Genomic DNA, 20,207 nt, shown 5'->3' on the forward strand with positions numbered 1-20,207 from the left:
AAACCTATATACCCAGCTCAACTATACTAAACTACATGCTAACTTTATTCCACCCAGCCTCCTGCTTTATCTCCCCCCAAACTCTACCCTTCTTATACTCCATTAAAACTGTTACTAACTGTTACTAACAGACCACTCAGATAGCTTCAACCACTGTTATATGCTCAAACTATAAAAATGTGAGCACTCAAAGAAAGGACATTTGAAAAAAATGGATTCCAATATCAGTAAATAAGGAGGAAAAACAGAAAATGTTTGCCTATAGCAACAAAGTAAATTAACTTAACACATTAGGTCATCAAGCATACTCTTTATACCACCTCAACTCTATCGAGTTATTTAGGAGTAAAAGATTTGTTATCTCCTATGAATTTTTGAGCATTATTGATTTTGGATTATTGCAGCTCATACTTGGGATTACACAAGTATGTGATCCACGCAATGCATATTGCACAAAATGCCACGGCTCAGTTGGTGACCAAAATATCATGAAGTGAGCATGCGACTTTAGTTAAAAAAAAAAAAAAAAATCTTCATTGGTTGTCAATCAAGGTGCAAATCAAATTTAAAGCTCTGTGCCTTATCTAAGAGGGATCTTCAAAAAGTTTTTGAACTTTAATTTTTTAAAATGCTATTAAATATCTCAAAAGCAAATTAGTACATCACTTTTCCACCAATGAGCCGGCTTGCTTGACTGACTTGTCACTTCTCCTACCCCAACCATTTCCCAAGAAAATATGAACATTCTGAAAATTTTTGAAGAACCCTTATATAAGGTAATTTGTAATGACACTCCTTTAACTTTGGCTACTATTCTTTGGGCTCCTTTTACTAAGCTGCGCTAGCGGTAATCACGCACTAAATTGCCTTGTGTGCTAGATGCTAACACCACCATTGAGCTGGCGTTAGTTTTTGGTGCATAGCGTGGGGTTAGTGCACGCTAATTTGTAGCGCACGCTAAAAACGCTAACTCACCTTAGTAAAAGGAGCCCTTTGTTTTTATAGATTATTATGGAATCTAAGATCCTTAGACAGATTATTGCTTGACATATCTTCTTTCAAACACATTAGATTGATTTGTTATTATGATGTTAAAATATATGTTGAAGGTGCCCAACTGTGAAACTCTCTTCTATTAGACTTAAGAACACAGGATTGTTACAGTTTAGGAAACAGCTTAAAACATACTTATTTGAACACGTTTATGTTCTGTATCAACAGATTTGAGATATGTTTATGTCAGATCATTGGATTTGACTCATCATGTCAAATTATGACTGAGTTAAATGATACATTTTTGTTTTTAGTATTATTTTTTGTGTCTGTGTTGTTAATATTGCAATATTACATACATTTTATCCTTCATCCCTCCTAGAACAATAAATATTTAAAATAAATTAAAAAAATATTCCTCTGTATGCAATCCCCTGTAATTTATGATCATGTATCTTCTTTACTTTTCTTTTCCTTTCTTAAAAATAGATATAATGGTTTATTTTACCTTTATTTACTTTCCTAATACACAGGTGTGTTGTTCTCATCTTCCTCTCATTTTGCACACTTCTATTGCCCCCTAGATTTTTCAACCTGCTAAGCAAGGGTAGCCCTTGAAGGATACAAATGGATGCAGGGCTAAGTGCACCCATTTACTGTGGAATCACTGCTGAGTATGGCATTTGAAGATTTACCCGATCATCTATGTAATAAACACCAAAGTCAACCACAAAATTGTTTTGAATCCCAACCAATTTGTTTCAGACCAGATTGCTGCCTAAATCAGAAGGAGCTGAAAAGCAGGATAAAATGCAAAAAAAACACTTACTCATTGGTAGATCTGGCCCTGCTACTGAGGACTCTTTGAGGTTCTGGTACTTCTCCATCTTAACAGAATCGTTTTTTTGAAGTCTAGGACCCTTGCCTTTGAACTATCATTGCATCTACCTAAATACAGAATCACATCATCTGATCATGTAATCTCAAATTATCACCTGCTGCAACCTCAGAACATTGTCCCCATGTGTAAGCACTAGATTCAGCATGACTCCTTCCCATGTGGGTTCTGATAATAGAATATTTCTATCTATAGTTTATTCTATATTTGTTGAGGATTAGCCTTTATGTAGTGGTTAGAGCATCAAGTTGAGAACCAGAGAAGCCCAGTTCAAATCCTGTTGCTGCTCTGTTTGATCTTGGGCAAATTATTAACCCTCTATTGCTTCAGATACAGAAACTGGGATATCTTAATCAATATATGGTGGATTGAAATCACCTAACAATATTACCACCCATTTCATGGCAATGTTATGAAAATCTTCAGTGAAATCTCTATTTATTTCTTCTGCCTATGAAAGTTTGCATAACTTAGCAGTATAATTAGCTGATCCATTCCCATTTTCCAGGTTAATGTGCAATACAGTGTTCCATCGGTCATTCACGGTTCGCTATTTGTGGTCCCGGTCATTCACGGATTTTCCGACCGCAAATGATCGGGCAGGAAAGGGCAGCCAGAGCGGCAGGAGAGAGCAGCCGGAGCACTGGCGAGTAAAGGAAATCACTCGCGGTATGCTCTGACCGCCTCTTCCTGCACTAAAGTCAGGCCTCACCAATCAGGAGCTGCATGTCAAATGCTAGGAATGATAAAGAAGGGGATCACAAATAGATCGGAGAAGGTTATCATGCCGCTGTACCGGCCCATGGTGCGCCCTCACCTGGAGTACTGCATACAGCACTGGTCGCCATACATGAAGAAGGGCACGGTACTACTCGAAAGGGTCCAGAGAAGAGCGACTAAGACGGTTAAGGGGTTGGAGAAGCTGCCGTACAACATAAGATTAGAGAAACTGGGTCTCTTCTCCCTTGAACAGAGGAGATTGAGACATTCAAGGTACTGAAAGGGATAGACTTAGTAGATAAGGACAGGTTGTTCACCCTCTCCAAGGTAGGGAGAATGAGAGGGCACTCTCTAAAGTTGAAAGGGGATAGATTCCGCACAAATGTAAGAAAGTTCTTCTTCACCCAGAGAGTGGTAGAAAACTGGAACGCTCTTCCAGAGTATGTCATAGGGGAAAACACCCTCCAGGGATTCAAGACAAAGTTAGACAAGTTCCTGCTGAACCAGAATGTATACAGGTAGGGCTAGTCTCAGTTAGGGCACTGGTCTTTGACCAGAGGGCTGCCATGTGAGTGGACTGCTGGGCATGATGGACCACTGGTCTGACCCAGCAGCAGCAATTCTTATGTTCTTAAACTGTACCGTTCCCTTGGGGTTTTGCAGCCCAAATGCATGACCTTATATTTCTTAGCGTTAAATTTTAGCTACCAAATTTCAGAACATTCTTCAAGCTTCGCCAGGTCTTTCTTCTTGTTATTCATATCATCCGGCATATCTTCTCTATTGCAAATTTTGATATCATCCGCAAAGAGGAAAATCGTACCTAACAACCCTTCAGCAATATCGTACCTAACAACCCTTCAGCAATATCGTTTATAAAAATTTTTAAAAGAACAGGTCCAAAAACAGAACCATGAGGCACACCACTGGTAACATCCCTTTACTCAGAGCGATCTGCATTGATCACTACCCTCTGTCACCTTCCACTCAACCAGTTCTTGACCCAAGGACTCCATTCTCACCAGTCTTGAGGCAAAAAGAGAAGATTTGAAGCTGTAGAAGACTTTTGAAAAAAAGATTGCTAAAATCCAAGATGGCTGTCAGCAGGATTTTGGTGCCAAAAAAATGCTGAAAACTTGGCAAAATAAAAGGTAAAAACCTGACAATTTTAAGAGGATTTTAGAGGAGGGGAACAAGCAGAAACTACTAAATCTTCAATTGTCAACCCCCTCCCATGATTCACCTCATAGGATATAACATCCTTACGTACTGTGAACTGTGCTGACAATATGCTGCAGCCTACCTCAGCCCTCAAAAGTAGCTGGAAGGGAGAATAAATCACTTTCTCATGAAGAACATCTCCAATGCTGATCTTCAGGCTGCCAGTTGGATATAGGGCTCCTTTTACAAAGGTGCGTTAGAGCCTTAACGCGCAGAATAGCGCGCGCTAAAATGCCGCGGGCACTAGCCGCTACCGCCTCCTCTTGAGCAGGCGGTAGTTTTTCGGGTAGTGCACACTATAGTTCACGCTAATCCAGTGTGTTCGCTAAAAAAGCTAGCGCACCTTTGTAAAAGAAGCCCATAGTGTCTAACAGAATCCCCACCCTCGCGGACCACCAAATGCACAAAACCAGAAAGGGGGAGGGAAAAATACAGCTGGCACCCTTTGAGACACTGCTGAGCCTCCTATGGAAGCCCAACAGACTGTGCTCCAACCCCTGTAAGGCAGTAAGTAAGCAATGCTAACCAGGGATAGCCCCCAGCTCCAAAACCACTTTTGCAGGCTGACTAACAGGTACCACAAGGAATTGGCCTGCGAGCTCCAGACCACAGTCTGCTTCTTTTCCATGCAGGCAGAGTTGAACCCTGTAAATGGGAAGCACTGAACACTGAAACCTGAAGGAAAAAAATGAAAAACCAACTAAAATAAAGAAGAAAAAGGCAGAGCAGAACAGAAACACTCTTTCCAGCTCATGTTCAGAAGGAAAAAACTGTAGGTGGCAGTAGAGCTCTCAGTGAAGTTGGAGGGATACAGAAAAAATACAGAGTGGATTCCTTCTGCAAAGGCTCATGGCCTTGGGAAGATTACCCGCTTGTCCAGAATGAAACACCTATTGCACTGGAAAATCTTTTTACTCCTTGGAAAATTACTCCTTGGGATCTTTCCAGGTGTCTATGAGCTGGGTTGGCTACTGTTGGAAACAGGATACTGGGCTTGATAGACCTTTGGTCTGTCCCAGTATGAGTATGGTAATTCTTATGTTCTTACAAAGCCGCTACCACAGCTTTGTAAAAGAGGTCAAAAGAGTGTGTATTACTGAGGAAAGAGTTGCAAACATTAAACACTTCAAATACAAAGTTATTCCAAACATAGTCTTTATTCACACAGTCTTAGCCAAAAACATCTAACATGCTTCATCTTCTGTCTGTATTCAACTGATGATGATGCAGAATCAGTGGCAGTTTTTTTTTTTTTAAAGATATCTTCCAATATCATTTGTCTAATTAACAAAGGTTTCTGTTTCAGTAGTTTCTGTTTGATTGAATAGACTATTATTATAAGAGAATCCAAATTCATAAATATGATAACAGCATTAGCTTTAATTCATATTATAACATTTAAATATTATCATAAAATTCATAAGACATCAATCATAAACTACAAACATTAATAGACATACACATACATGTCTGAGTGTCTGAGTGGAATCTGCATCTCTGACATTTTCCAGCCCTCCAAACTTTTCTGCTTCTCACTGCCACCCTGAGTGTAATCTGCAGCTCTTCTTTGCCACTTTCCAGCCTAGTGACCTGAATTGCACAGAGACCAGGAGAAATATAGGCACCTGTGTTTCTTTTAGTGTGTGTCACATCAGGGAAATTGACTACTTCTGGGGTTTGCATCAAATTTCAGTTTTCAGTATTTCAAATATAGGATCTTGAACCTGTACTATAATTTTGCTTTAAAAGAAAAAGAACACCCCATTCTTAAAATTCTGTTTTTTTGAGAGGAGGGGCTAAGATGGCTTCAGCAAGGTGCTGGCGTTTACAACATTGAAATCCTGAAGCGCAAAAAAATTTACCTTTTCTAACCTTTAAGATATGCTGCATTCCAAGCAAAATAGTAACGTCCGTCCTGACCCCTCTATGGTGAGGACATCTACCCCAATTCAGTGAACTATTCTGGACTTCGCCGCCATCAGCGCCAGTCCCTGTGGATTAACTGGATGGTAGTCCGAGTTGTCTCCAGCAGGAAGAGTCGCCAGAGACTTCAAGTTGGAAGTTTCACTCTCTCTTCCAGCGGCTGTTCCACTGCCGCTCCCTGCTCCACTTGCGGCCCAGTCAGTGGAACCCTGTGTAGAGACAATAACAGGGGAGACCCCAATTGAAGGGACTGGAGCTACAAGAGTTCAAGGAGAGCATGTAGTTCCGGGATCTGGCTTGGAAGCTGGCTCAGAAATATTGAGACAAACGGTGGTGACCATCGAGAGTATTTGGAAGCTCTCGAGAGGCTGAACTTTTCAGCTGCCAGATCTTCCCAGGAAGTAGCCAACCTTGTGAGTACTGTTGATGGTTTGGGGAAGTCTGAATAATACCAAGAAAGAATTTGCCTCAAAAATAAAAAAAAAGGTCAAGGACAAGGTGGATGACTTGCAGGCTTTAACTAATGGAATGTTTAAAGAAAAAAATTTCCTATATAGAAAAATTGATGAAATAGAAAATTACAATCGTAGATTAAATATTCATTTATTGAATTTCCCCAAAATCTCTGGGAGTGGCACCTATAGAAATGATTTAAAAAAGTATTGAAAATATCTCCTGAACACATTCTGCATTTGAATTGTATATATTATTTGCCTACTAAGAAAATAGCTGAAGAAATGAAGCTGAAGCAGAAGCAGAAGAATTGAATTTAAATATGGGTGATCTATTAAATGTTACTAATCTGCTAGAAGCCACATTATCCAAAGCTAAAGAGTAGAGAATGACATGGGGACAAATTTGTCCCCATCCCTGCAGGAACTCAATTTTTCCACCCTGCCCCATGAGTTTTGTCGCTATTCCCGTCCCTGCCCCATTCCTGTAAACTCTACCTTAACTGCACAAGCCTTGAACACTTATGATATTAAAGTGTTTGAGGCTTATGCAGATGAGGACAGAGCTTGCAAGAATGGAACAGGGACAGGAAAAGAACTTGCGGGAACAGGATGGGAAAATGAATCCCCATGGGGACGGAGGAAAATTTGTCCCTGTGTCATTCTCTACTACAGAGAGAGCTATTCTACTAATATCCTTCTTTTTTGAACAAGATGTTAATGCTATGCTGAGATTATGGGCTCCTTTTACTAAGCTGCACTTTTTATAGCGGTTTTAGCAGTTTAAAGCAGTTTAAAGCGGTTTTAGCGTGTGCTACAATGACATGCGCACTAGACCTTAACACTTCCATTGAGCTGGCATTAGTTTTTCCGCGTAGCACGCGGGTTAGCACACGCTAATCTGCAGCACGTGCTAAAAACACTACCGCAGTTTAGTAAAAGGAGCCCTATATTTTTATAACTCTCAAAGTTTGTTTTATGGAAAAAAAATGTTTGGATATTCCCTGACGTCACAAGGAACACACAGTAGTGGAGAAAATTGTTTCTAGCTATGAGAGCTGAGACATTAACTCTTGGAGCAACATTTCTTCTGGCATATTCATGTAAATGTATGGTTAAATATTTAGGAGTGAAATATGTCTTAAAAAAAAAAAAATCTTTATTAAATTTCCAAACTATCATTGTGCAAACAAATAATTTCAGTATACATAATATTACACGAAATGCACATTAAATTCAAAGACATTAATGTACGACTATTACCCCCCCCCCCCCTCCAATAATCAGAAAATGTACATACCTACAGGAAACCTTCCATATGTCTTTTTTGTGCCAGAACAGTTATGAGCTTTCCTGGATTAGAAGAAATTGGCAGCTGGGAAGGCTTAGCAAGAATCTTTTTGACCAGCAATTATGTTAAAGTGAACTTTGCTGTTAAGCTTATTTCTAAATGAAATATGTATATTTGAATTTCTCTTTACTCTATCATACCCTCCTCCTCAATTATTGTAGTCTAAGAAAGATGTAAGCTTTTTTGTTTCATCATTAATTTTGTTGAGTTGCTTGAAAGAGGTTTCTATCTGTTTTTCCTGAACAAGAGATCTCTTGTAAAATTATGTTAAAATTGTAATAAATAAAAGCTCAAAAAAGAAAAAGTACAGCTTTTATTTCAAATTGAAGGCAAAAATATAATTACATTCTAAGAAATGTGGATTTTGATTGTTGTATCTCAGAAGTGCATAGTATTTGGTGCAGTACATATATGAAATCATTATACTACTGATTATATATTTCTTATCCATTTTCATTAATTTAAAAATCATTCTGACATATTGTAAATTTATCGCTTAAAAATAGAAAGATCAAATTTGAATCCAAAATCCCACCTAAAGGCATAGATATGCATATTTCATTTTAGGGAGTTAAAACTTAATTTTATGCAGCAAAGGACGAATTTTGTATATATAGGAGGAAAGCTTAGTACATTGACTTTAACTGATTACTTCCTAAAGTGAATTAAGGGAGGAAGTTTGCAATTTAACATGCATTACACTGTAAACTTTTGCATTATTTGCCCTTAATGCATATTTTGACAATATACCACAAGATAAATAATAAGATGCAAGCCAAATCTGTTCGACAGGCCCAAAAGGAAATAACAATCTCAACCTCCAACAACCGTCTACCAATTAATTTTTTCTCCTACCTATGAACTTTCCCATCAAATACAAATTTTCTAACACCCCCCAGCATTCTCTAATAGCCAGTCCTAACCCCCAAACTTTGACAGTCTTCATGACAGCAAAAAGCAACTACCCAAAAGCCCTCCCCTACCAGTCAATCCCATCCTTCCACCTCTGCCCATGCCAACACTTATAGGGGTTATTTAGTGGATAATGACTAAGCAAAAGAAATCCCCAGCCACTCCTGTCTTGTTGGCTAGTGGCATCAAAATGGTGCCTTGCCCCCTCTCCCCCCCCCCCCCAACAGTAGTTTTTCAGCACTACCACTACAGATCAAGTAGTCAAATAAGGATGGGGTACAACAAAACAAACATAATATATTATGAAACAGTAGTAATGAGCTAAGATTAAAATACTACTGAAAGACTTGGAGAAAGCTTTCATTTTTTAAATGAAAATTCAAGCAGTTAATCTTGAAGCATAATTTCCCCAATACCAACACTTAAATTAATATGGCCACTGTGCTTTCTCAATATTGGTCTCAAATTGGCTAAACAGATTGGGTAATTTGACATAATCCATTTTGTAAATCTCCTCTGTGCAAGGAATAGGCCTATGCAAAGATTATGGAGCTTGGGTCTTTCATGGTTTTTGTTAGAATTCAGTTTGCTAAACCTGTATAAGTCAAATTGTGCTGCTGAGTTTATTTGATAATAGCTGTACAAAGACTCAGGTGGTATTGTGTTTCCTAATCAAGTCTGAAAGTAATATCCAGTTAATGGCATGATTATTTTTTCTTCCTATCTTCATCTTAATCTCTTGGAACCTATGGAAGAAAAACAAACATTGATTAGAATCTGAATACCCAGGCCTTGAAATATTGGATCTTGAAGGACTAAAGGGTTATTTATAAAAACACTTTCTTATCCTCCAGGCTCTAAATGGGATATTGACTGTGATATGAAAAATATTTTAGGTACATTTAGACCAGTATTAGTGCACCTGCCAAAAATGTAATAAATTTTCAGCACTAACCTACTTTTTCAGGCTGCTTTTAAGATATACTAGGTAGTTAAAGACTCTACAAATTTTCAAATATAATTTTTCATTTGAAAATTTGTGGAGTTTTTTTGCCTATGATACAGAACTGGACTGGCTAAAAAACTCATTGGGTTGTCGTCCGTATATTGTTGATGGTTGAGGCTTTTTCTCCACTGAGTATAAATGGTTTTTCATGTGGTATTCCCACCACTCGACTAATAACATTTGATTGTATATTGAATTTATATTTTGTTATTGCAATTAGTATTCTTGAGAACATTTAAATACCTATGCAGCATAAATACACTTACTTTAAGATGAGTCTCTTTCAATTGAAAAAAACAAAACAAAATAACTCCTCTTAAAGAAGGGGGCATAGGATAAAGATGAAAGGGATTCTTTTTTTAATCTTTATTAAGTTTCAAGGCCAACAAAAAGTGCAAAACATTATGGGGTTCATAATAAAAAAAAAAAACCGTCTAAAAAATGTCCTAAATGGCTACTTGGACGATCAAAAAGCCTGATTGTCCAAGTACCCATAACCAAAGCTGGTTTTTAGACGTATCTAAAAACAGCGTAGACCTTTCCCCTGCCTCTAAACGCACAGAGAGAAAAGAGGCATGTTTAGAGGAGGGGAAAGGGCGGGCAGTGGGTAGGATGTGGGCTGACATATACCTAGGCATACAGCAGGTATAACCAAAACCGTAGGCAGGTTGCCTAGTCGGCACTTACATCTTTTTTACTTAGATAAAGTCAAACCAGGTCTAAGTGCCAAAAAAGGGGCCGCTGAGCTGATTGTGGCTGCTGCGATCAACTCAGCGGCCCCAGCAACCTGCCTACCCCTCCACCGCAAGCATTGCGGCAGGAGAGATGCCTCATCTCCCCTACCGTGATGCCATTACTCCTCTACCTGAACTGCCACGACCCGCAGCAGGAGAGATGCCCTATCTCTCCTGCCGTGCGTCGTGATAGTTCGGGTAGAGGATTGATGGCATTGTGGTAGGGGAGATGAGACATCTCTCCTGCCACGATACATCACCCCCCCCACACACACACACACACAACATCGGGGCAAGAGGGAACCCAAGCCCTCTTGCCCCGTCGAACCGCGACCCCCCCCGATGACATCGGGGCAAAAGGGAGCTCAAGCCCTCTTGCCCTGGCGATTGTGCCCCCACCCCTCCTGGCCCCAGCGACTCCCCTCCGACACGAATGGGCCAGGAGAGAGCCCAAGCCCTTCTGGCCCCGGCGACCCCCCCCCCCTCCGACACGAACGGGCCAGGAGAGAGCCCAAGCCCTCCTGGCCCCGGCGAACCCTCGACTGGATTGGGCCAGGAGGAAGCCCAAGCCATCCTGGCCCCGGCGACCCCCTACCCCCCACCCCCCACTACAATATGGGCAGGAAGGATCCCAGGCCCCCCTGCCCTCGACACAACCCCCCTCCTCCCAACGACCACCCCCCCAGAACCCCCGATCGGCCCCCCCGCTGACCCATGATCCCCCCGGCCGACCCTACGGGAGGGGCCTTAGGCACCTGGCCAATCAGGATACACTGGGAAGGGGAAGACCCGCCATTCTGAAGAGGTGGGCCTGCCAGCCAGAGGATGTAGGCATCCCTCTGGCCGGCCTTCTTTATAAATATATGGGGGCTTTGAGGGGGGGTTGTGGTTTCAAGGGGTGGATATTCATGGTGTGGGGATTCTGATAGGAAGGAGTAGGTATCCCTCCTGCTGGGGATGTTTGGGGGGGAGAGTGCCGGCAGGAGGGAGTGGGCATTCCTCCTGCCAGGGATGTTGTGGGAGGGGGGTAGTGCCGTGGATTAGTTTGCACAAAAAATTGCGATGCTTATCAATATCTCATTCAGAAGCTGTATCAACAATATTCATCACTAGTTCCAAGCTCCAGATGTAATTATCGACATTAGTATCAGATATCTCACTATGAGGAGACCTCAGCCCCACCACTCCACCGCTATACACTATTCAAAAGCAGGAAGAATCACGTGGTGCCTTTCATCATTGGTCTCAAAATATGTGTGTATTACTTTGTTTGTTAAATAGTTTTAAATAGTATAAATAGTATGAAAAAGATATATTTATATATTTAAATATTAGTATAAAGCACTTATCTCAGCCTTAGAACGAGAGTTGTGCCCCAACATGTTTCGCACATATCGCGCTTTGTCAAGGGGCTCCCAGGGCTGTGCCTGTCATCCGACTCCTTATATTACATGAAAGGGGATTGGTTTGCGGCAGGAGGGAGTGAACATCTCTCCTGCCATTAGAAAGTGTGTGTAGGGAGTTCAAGGGTGGCTGCGGGAGGGAGTGGGCATCTCTCCTGCCGGCCAACTTGTGGTGGGGGTCGGGGATTCCCTACCATGGTCGCTGAGCTGAATACGGCAGGGAGATTTCCTTGCCGCGATCAGTTTAGCAGCTGAATCTATTTGAAATGTAGGCCAGGCTTTCAAAGGCCTACATTTCAGGTGACTATCACGGCCCTAGGAAGATGCCTAGGGCTGCTTAAGCTCATTTAAGGCCATTTCCTGGTGAAACCAAGCCCACAGTCAGCCTTTAGCAATCTTAAGTGTCCCTATGCTACTCCCTCAACCAAGACAGATACCTACAGCGTAGGTGGGCTGCCTTGGGGTGCTTTAAAAAAAAAAAAAAATGTGTGTCCCAATTGGCTGGTTAGACAGTGGTAGGATGCCACCACCAACAGTCAGGATTCTGTTTATAGAATTTGGCCCATACAGTATGTTATTATTCTACTGTATTATCATATATTTGAAATTGGCACATAACAGTTAACACACATTTTATAAACATGCATAGTTCACACCGCAGCTAAGTTACTACTATTAATTATTTCTATAGCACTACCAGACGTAACGCAGCATTGTACAGAGTCACAAAGAAGACAGTCCCTGCTCAAAAGAGCTTAGTCTTAACAGACAAGAGAGACAAAGTTCAAAGTTGCTTTTGCACCTACAGGATTTACACCTGCCTTTTCTGTGGCCAAATATTTGCTGCAAATCGACACATATAGATTTGCTTTTTGTAGAAAAAATATTCCATTATTTTCCTATTATTTGAGGTATAAAAAAAACCCTCTCATTCATTTAATGTAGGATGATCTATGCTTTCTCAGTCTTAAACTGTGCTTTCTTCATATCTGTACAGTTCTTTAAGTACAATAATTGCCAATAAAATCCCTGTAGATTACATGGATTTATTTGTGTAATATAATAAGATCTTGTCTTAAACATCTTTTGCCTGATGCAAATAATCTGAGTTTAGACTATTCTGAGCATGCATAAGCCCATGTGTCCTTTTTCTTAGATTAAAAGGGGCAGTTACTGACACTCATTAAGGGAATTTATGCCATTTAAAGCAAAATCACGCATTATTTGTTAATATATACCAATTTACTGCAATGGAAAGTAAATAATAATGACATGCAAACATGCAAATTCACATAAATCACCTCATTATTATACAAACCGAATAACACAGCTTGAGTTAAGCATTGCAAGCTGTGTTATTAATTTAAAGATAATGTTAGCTTTGAGCTGGTATATATCATTTCTCCCAGGGAGTGTCTTGAAAAATAAGTCTGATGGTCTACTAAAGTTCCTGCTTATCCTCTGTTTTCCTTGAATAGTCCCATCAGACCCCTTCTCCCTAACAGGCAAACCTCCAAATCAGACAATCCTGCAATCAAAATGTCTTCCTATATTTGGCTGTCCAGAGATGGAGATTGGTCCATTCAGGGCCATATTTGTGAGTTATTATGGTTAGAAAGTTTTCTGATATGGGGGTCTCTTAGGATGATGGAGGGAGCATTAGTAGATTCCCATCCCATGCTCTCTTTGTGTTACTGATGTTAAGAACACGTAGAGGTACTGTATGTCTGCTAAAGGACATTAAGTCCTGATCCACACTCAGCACAGTAACATAGCTTGCCCAATAAGGTGGCCAGAGCCATGCCTGCCACTCTGTATGGGTCCCAGCACCCATGCTTAAATGCTGGTTTACAAGTCTCCACAATGCCAGCAATGCAGTCAGCCACATATAATGGAAGTCTTGGTTATAACCATATGTCAGCCTCCATTAATGTTAATAGTATTCAACTCTTCCCCCCCCCCCCCCCGCTCCTGAGCTCTTAGCTGAAAGGGATTTATTTCCCCAGGGCTGCTGCACATCCCGGTGCAGCACAGCTCTACTGGCACCTCCCCTTTCATTAACCCTTTGCTTACTCTCTTCTACTGCTGGTGAATTATAGATAGCTTTACTAGTAGCCTTAGGGAAGGAATAATAGGGACCTTTTATGAAGCATGGCTTTGATCCTATACTGGTCACTATCAGTTGTCCTTCTGAAGGGCCAGAAACCTAGCTGCTAGGCTTTACAACCCTGTTCCTCTCTATAGGCATAGACACTGGTTTGGCTGAACTAGAGTTAGCAGTAGGGTTTGTGGATATGACAGGGGCTTCCTTGCCACACCAGATAGCCTATATATATATTAGTGTGTGCTACTTGCTTAACAATGGTTTGATGATAATATAACAAATAATAATAATATAACAGTTTATATACCGCAGGACCATGAAGTTCTATGCAGTTTACAATAATTAAAAGATGTTACAGTTTGAATGGATTTAGCGAAGTTGGAAACTAGTGATTAACAACTCTAGGGATCAGTTATTGTGGGATGAGGTTAGTTGCCTAAGTACTTTAGGAACAGATATGTTTTTAGGCATTTCCTAAATTCCCCATAAGTAGTAGACGTAAGCAATTGTTCTAGATCTATACCCCATAATGCTGCCTGGTGTGAGAGGAGATGTTGATGATGTCTTTTGAATTTACATCCTCTAACTGGTGGGGAAACAAAATTTAAGTGTGAGCTTCTCTTATGTCTGTTGGCTGAGAAACAGAAAAGGTCAGTTATATATTTAGGGGCTAGACTAAATAGTACCTTGTAACAGAAGCAAACAAACTTGAACTTCACACGTGCCTCCATCGGCAGCCACTGCAGAAGTTGGTAGGAAGGTGGAACATGGTCGAACTTCTTCAACCCAAGGATCAGTCTGATCGCTGTATTTTGCACTAACTGTAGTCGCCGTGTATTCTTTAGGGAAATTGCCAAGTAGGCGATGTTACAGTAATCAAGTTGGCTCAGTATGAGGGATTGTACAAGAATTCTGAATGATGACACCTCAAAATATGCTCTAATGGACCGAAGCTTCCAGAGAGTGAAGAAACGCTTTCTGATTATGGAGTCCACCTGGTCTTTCATAGTTAGGCTCTGGTCCAGTGTTATACCAGTATCTTCATAGTAGATTGAATAGGATAACTGAGTTTATTGATGCATAGTGATGATTTGGTATCAAGCGGGTGTGGCGAAGCAACAAAAATTTTGTTTTTTCTGAGTTAAGTTTCAGTCTGAATTCTGTCATCCATTGCTCCATCAAATTTAGTACTTCTGTTGCTTTGGGAGTGATTTCCGAGAGAGAGTTAGTGAATGGGATAATGATCGTGAAGTCGTCTGCGTAGCTAAATAATTTTAACCCCTGCTAGGACAATTGCACACCTAATGAAGACATGTTGACATTGAAAAGCAATGGGGATAGTGGTGACCCTTGCGGCACACCAGATGGATTGCTCCAGGTATCAGAGAGATCATAATTGAAATGTACTTGATAGGTGCGAGATATCAGGAAACCTTGAAACCAGTCTAGCACCTCTTCTCTGATACCAATTGCATCTAAGCATTGTAGCAGTTTCCCATGGTCTACTAAGTCAAACGCAGAGCTCATATCGAATTGCATGATCAGAGCGTTAAGTCCCTTACTGAACAGGAGGCGTAAGTTATCCAAGATAGCCGCAATTACTGTCTCGGTGCTGAACAAATGAGTGAGTCATTAGTACCTCATCATGATTTTTTTTTTTCAAGTATCAAGCGCTATTGCTAACATTAGCACATGACTTGAAAAAGAAATCATTGTAAATGCCTTTTACTCTGGGCACTCTAGAAATGGGCTTAATACGTGGGGAAAAGCTCATGTTAGCATGCACTAAACCCATTTTCTAGCATCCTTTAGTGGAAATAGCCCAAAATTGTAACAGCTGTAGCAGCACAAAAAAATTGTTTGTGGGAGTTACTAACATGTATCACCTTGAAATTTCTACATTGCAGAGTTTCTACATATGCTTTCCAAGCTTGCTATTTGTATATATGAGTATATACAATTTTGATATGTTAATGCCGCTTCTAAATGAACACCTGAATGTACTATTTTTTTTTCTTTTTATGCATTAAAAAAAAAATTTAACGAACTTTGCTCACTGCAATGAGTTTCCCTTTCAAAATGAACTTTCAGTCCTCCGGGTAAAAAGTTATCTATGGTACTACAAGATTCCTAATAAAACTGAAAATTGTCTTTGGCATTGAAATAGTCCATTTTGAAATAGTCTACTTTCACATTTTCACATATGCTTGTGTTTCTCCATAGGTAATAAGTTCTGGGTTTTCAAAGATACCACCCTTCAGGCTGGGTACCCTCATGATTTGATGACCCTTGGCAGTGGAATTCCTTCTTATGGAATCGACACAGCAGTTTGGTGGGAGGATGTTGGAAAAACTTATTTCTTCAAGGGAGACAGGTTGGTGGAACAGATTAACATGTGTGAAGACTAATATTTATAAATTGTTTAGGTTGGAAAAAGGATGCCCAAGTCAAGATGTTTATAATTAATAGTGTATTTTGCAACAGGCTCCCTTCTTTTGTAAAATATGGGTCAAACCATGGAAAGAGCATTTAGTTGGAGGGATAAACACTGGTAGAAGCAATTTTAAAAAAGACAATAGAAGGGACTTTATACATTTAAGTGCTAGCACTTATGAGTGTAATTGGTAGATTTTATGTAAATTAACCTGTAACCCGTTCTGAGCTCTTTAGGGAGAATGGGATAGAAAATGAATTAAATAAATAAGGGTTTTAGATGGATGTAAATTATTATTGTATTGTTATTATGACTATGTATGTATTATGTGAACCGCTTAGGTTTAAGGGGGTACACGTTTTAAAATAAATAAAATACATTTTGCTACCTTTGAGGGGCCGCTGAAAGATTCTCAGCCCAACCAACAAAGTTGGGGCATTCTCCATTGAGGGCTATACACGTAGTCCGGTGATTTTCCACTTTTTTTGTTCTGTCAGAAAAATACAGAACAAAAAAAGTAGAAAATCGCCAGGCTAATTGTATAGCCCTCAATGGAGACTGCCCCAACATTGTTGGTTGGGCTGAGAACTTTCCAGTGGCTCCCTCATACATACAATATGTAAGTTACAGAAGTTGAGGTGGAAGTTATCGATGTGGGTTATCGTTAAGATGGACTTCTTTTTTTTTTTTTTTACTACATGTCATGAATTTTAAAAGAAGTTGTGGGTTTTTTTTAGCACAGGGTCTCATTGCATAAAATGGGTCCTTCTGCTAAAGTAACCTGACCTAACTTAATGGTGCTCCACATGAATAAATTCCCCCTGAATGGCTAAGGGGAACTATTTAGGAGCTACACTTCTCCCTCCATATTCACGGTGATAGGGGAATAGCAAGACAGCGAATACAGAAAATCCGCAAATAACTTTTCGTATGTTTCGGTAGCACCAGAAGTCTTGCGCTTTTTAGCCATGGTGTGAATCAGTGATTTTATCTGAACCGTACAAACCCTTGGGGTCCTTTTTTTTTTTTTTTTAATAAAATGTGCAGGAATCAGCGATTTTCTCTGTGCAACTGGGAACCAGCGATTTCTCTGTGCAGTGCTTGGAATCAGCGATTATATCTGTAAATGGTTTGAATCAGCGATTTCTGTGGTGTAATTGGGGGTGAGAAGCCAGCAACCGAAAATCCGCAAATAATCGAAACCACGATTGCTGAAACCGCGAATACGAAGGGAGAAGTGTAATTAATGTCTATCCATTAATGCAAAATTAGAAAATCGGTCATTTTACTGCTGCCTTAGTGCACGGGAAAAATCCATGTAAGACTGTACTAAGGCTAATTTTTAGTACAGCTTTGTAAAAGAATCCCTAAGTGTTAATTGTAAATGCAGCTAAAAAGTGCATCCTAATTATCTGCAAGGTAGTTAATATGCAGTAAATGATTTTTCTCTATGTTGACTATATGGGAAGATGATGGATATGCTTCGAACAGTTACACAGAGGCTCTACATTTACCCTTAGAGCAGGGGACTCAAAGTCCCTCTTCAAGGGCCGCAATCCAGTCGGGTTTTCAGGATTTCCCCAATGAATATGCATGAGATCTATTAGCATACAATGAAAGCAGTGCATGCAAATAGATCTCATGCATATTCATTGGGGAAATCCTGAAAACCTGACTGGATTGCGGCCCTCGAGGAGGGACTTTGACGCCCCTGCCTTAGAGGTTTCCTGACTGCAACCATTTCACTGTCCAGAATATTAAGGTAAATACAAACAAACCTACTGAGTTATATTTTCCGTCTATCTCAAATAGTAATAATCCATGGTACTGGGAAGAAAAATACATCAAAGTTTACCTCCTGTGGATGTGGAAATTTTATATAACATTTTTCTTGGTTAATCATTTTTAGCTCATTGGTTGCTGCCTGTAGGATTTAGTTAACACTGGTAGAGTGTAAGAAATTGCATAGCTGAAACAATTTTTTTTAGCTCAGTGTTAAAAAAAACCCACTACTAGAAGTAGTACCTAACAGGGAAACCTACCAAAGAAAACTTCAATTGATGGAAAAGTTGTTTCTTTGTGCTATAAAAAGCATAATGGTACACAACAGGACACAAATGAAATACAGTATGTAAGAGAAGATTGAAGAACATGAGCCATGCGGAGATAATTGAGTTATAACAACATATTGACCACCACTGGGGATAATCCTATACTTCACTTGTTTATATTACATTTTGCTCTCATTACAATATTGAAGTCTATTTTTCAGCTAGTTTTAATTATATGTACAGCATATAGATCTGTTATGCCTCACATTCAACTACATAGCGCAATGAAGCATAGATGGAAGGAACGGTGAAGCAAGGTAGTTTGTGTATTCAAAAGAACTACTGCATTAGGGAGTATCATTTAGGGTTACTTTTAGACTGCATCCAAGCCAGGATTTGAAGGTGATAATTTCTTTACATGTAAATGCTGCACACATACTTTAGCTTTGAAAATGATCAGAAATTTTGGGGGTACATTATATGTGATGCCTAAAAACTCGGTGCTGAAGATAGGCATAGTTTATTGAATCATGTGTAGTACCAACTGCATAACTAACATTTAGGCACACCCATTTATGCCAATGAAAGCCAGGCCTAAATATCAGCGCCTAATTTGCGCATAGATCGTACATATTCTGTAACAGTGCACCTAACTTTTAGGAATGCCTGTGACCTCCTCATGCTCCTCCCCCAGCCATGCCCTTTTTATATCGTGCACTAGAATTAGAACATAAGAATTGCCATCTCCAGATCTGACCCTGGGCCCATCAAGTCCGGTGATCCGCACACGGGTGAGGCCCCGCCAGGTGTAAGCTGGCATAGTTTTAGTCCCCATATCACTATGTGCTTCTCAAGGGAGATGTGCATCTAATTTACCCTTACCCGTATCACTCTATGCCATTCTTAAGGAGATGTGCATCTAGTTTACCCTTAAATCCTAGAACGGTGGATTCTGCAATTATTTCCTCTGGGAGAGCATTCCAGGTGTCCACCACTCGCTGCGTGAAGCAGAACTTCCTGATATTCGTCCTGGACCTGTCCCCCCTCAGCTTCAGTCTCTGACCTCTTGTCCATGTCACATTGGACATTGTAAATAACTGCATTCCCTGCTCCATTTTGTAGAATCCTTTCAGTATTTTGAAAGTCTCGATCTGATCCCCTCGCAGCCTCCTCTTCTCAAGGGAGAACAACCCCAGTCTCCTAAGTTGTTCCTTGTAGTCCAGGTTCTCCATACCTTTCACTAGCTTTCTTGCTTGTCTTTGCACCCTCTCTAGCAGTTTTATATCCTTCTTTAGGTATGGAAACCAATGCTGGACGCAGTATTCCAGGTGCGGTCTGACCATAGCTCTGTAGAGCGGTATTATAACTTTCTCTGATCTACTTGTAATTCCCATCTTTATCAATTGAAGTGCATCACTTTGTAGACTACACTTCAAGTTATGGTGTGTGTAAATTCTAATTAGTGCCAATTTGTGCCAATTATTACTTGTTAATTGCCAATTGACATTGATTGGCTTGTTAAACAATTAAGTTGGGCCAGATTCCATAAATGGCACCTATGTTAGGCACTACTAGGTACCCTAATTTCAGATACCTAGTGACACCTAACTAAATTCCATGTGCAACCAAAATTGATTTAACAAACTTAATTGGCATGGTGCTTGACCACACCATTGATCTTTAAATTTTTTTTTTTTTTAAAGGCTTCTTGAATAGGCCCAAGTTTGATTCTTGGGCTTATTCTGTTTAACATATTTGCAAGTGATATTGTTGAAGGGCAATTTGGTAAGATTTGCCTCTTTGCGGATGATACCAAAATCTGTAATAGAGTAGACACCCCTGATGGTGCGGATAACAAGAGGAAGGACCTAGTAAAGCTTGAGAAATAGTCTGAAATTTGCCAGCTTAGATTTAATTCTAAGAAATGCAAGGTCATGCATTTGAGCTACAAAACCCCGAAAGAATGGTACAGTTTAAGGGGTGAAGATTTTTTGTGCATGAATGA

At 40.1% G+C, this 20,207-nt stretch overlaps 1 protein-coding gene across 1 annotated transcript in view; it reads left to right on the forward strand.

Annotated features, from left to right (window-relative positions):
- The window catches only part of MMP16 (matrix metallopeptidase 16), a 734,678-nt gene that overhangs the window by 696,186 nt on the left and 18,285 nt on the right, over positions 1-20,207 (forward strand). Inside the window, exon 8 of the mRNA XM_033933350.1 lies at positions 15,941-16,091. Coding sequence (XP_033789241.1) covers positions 15,941-16,091 — 151 coding nt within the window. The remainder of the gene's footprint in view (positions 1-15,940; positions 16,092-20,207) is intronic.

Source organism: Geotrypetes seraphini, chromosome 2 (assembly GCF_902459505.1).
Source record: "Geotrypetes seraphini chromosome 2, aGeoSer1.1, whole genome shotgun sequence".
Lineage (NCBI taxonomy): Eukaryota > Metazoa > Chordata > Amphibia > Gymnophiona > Dermophiidae > Geotrypetes > Geotrypetes seraphini.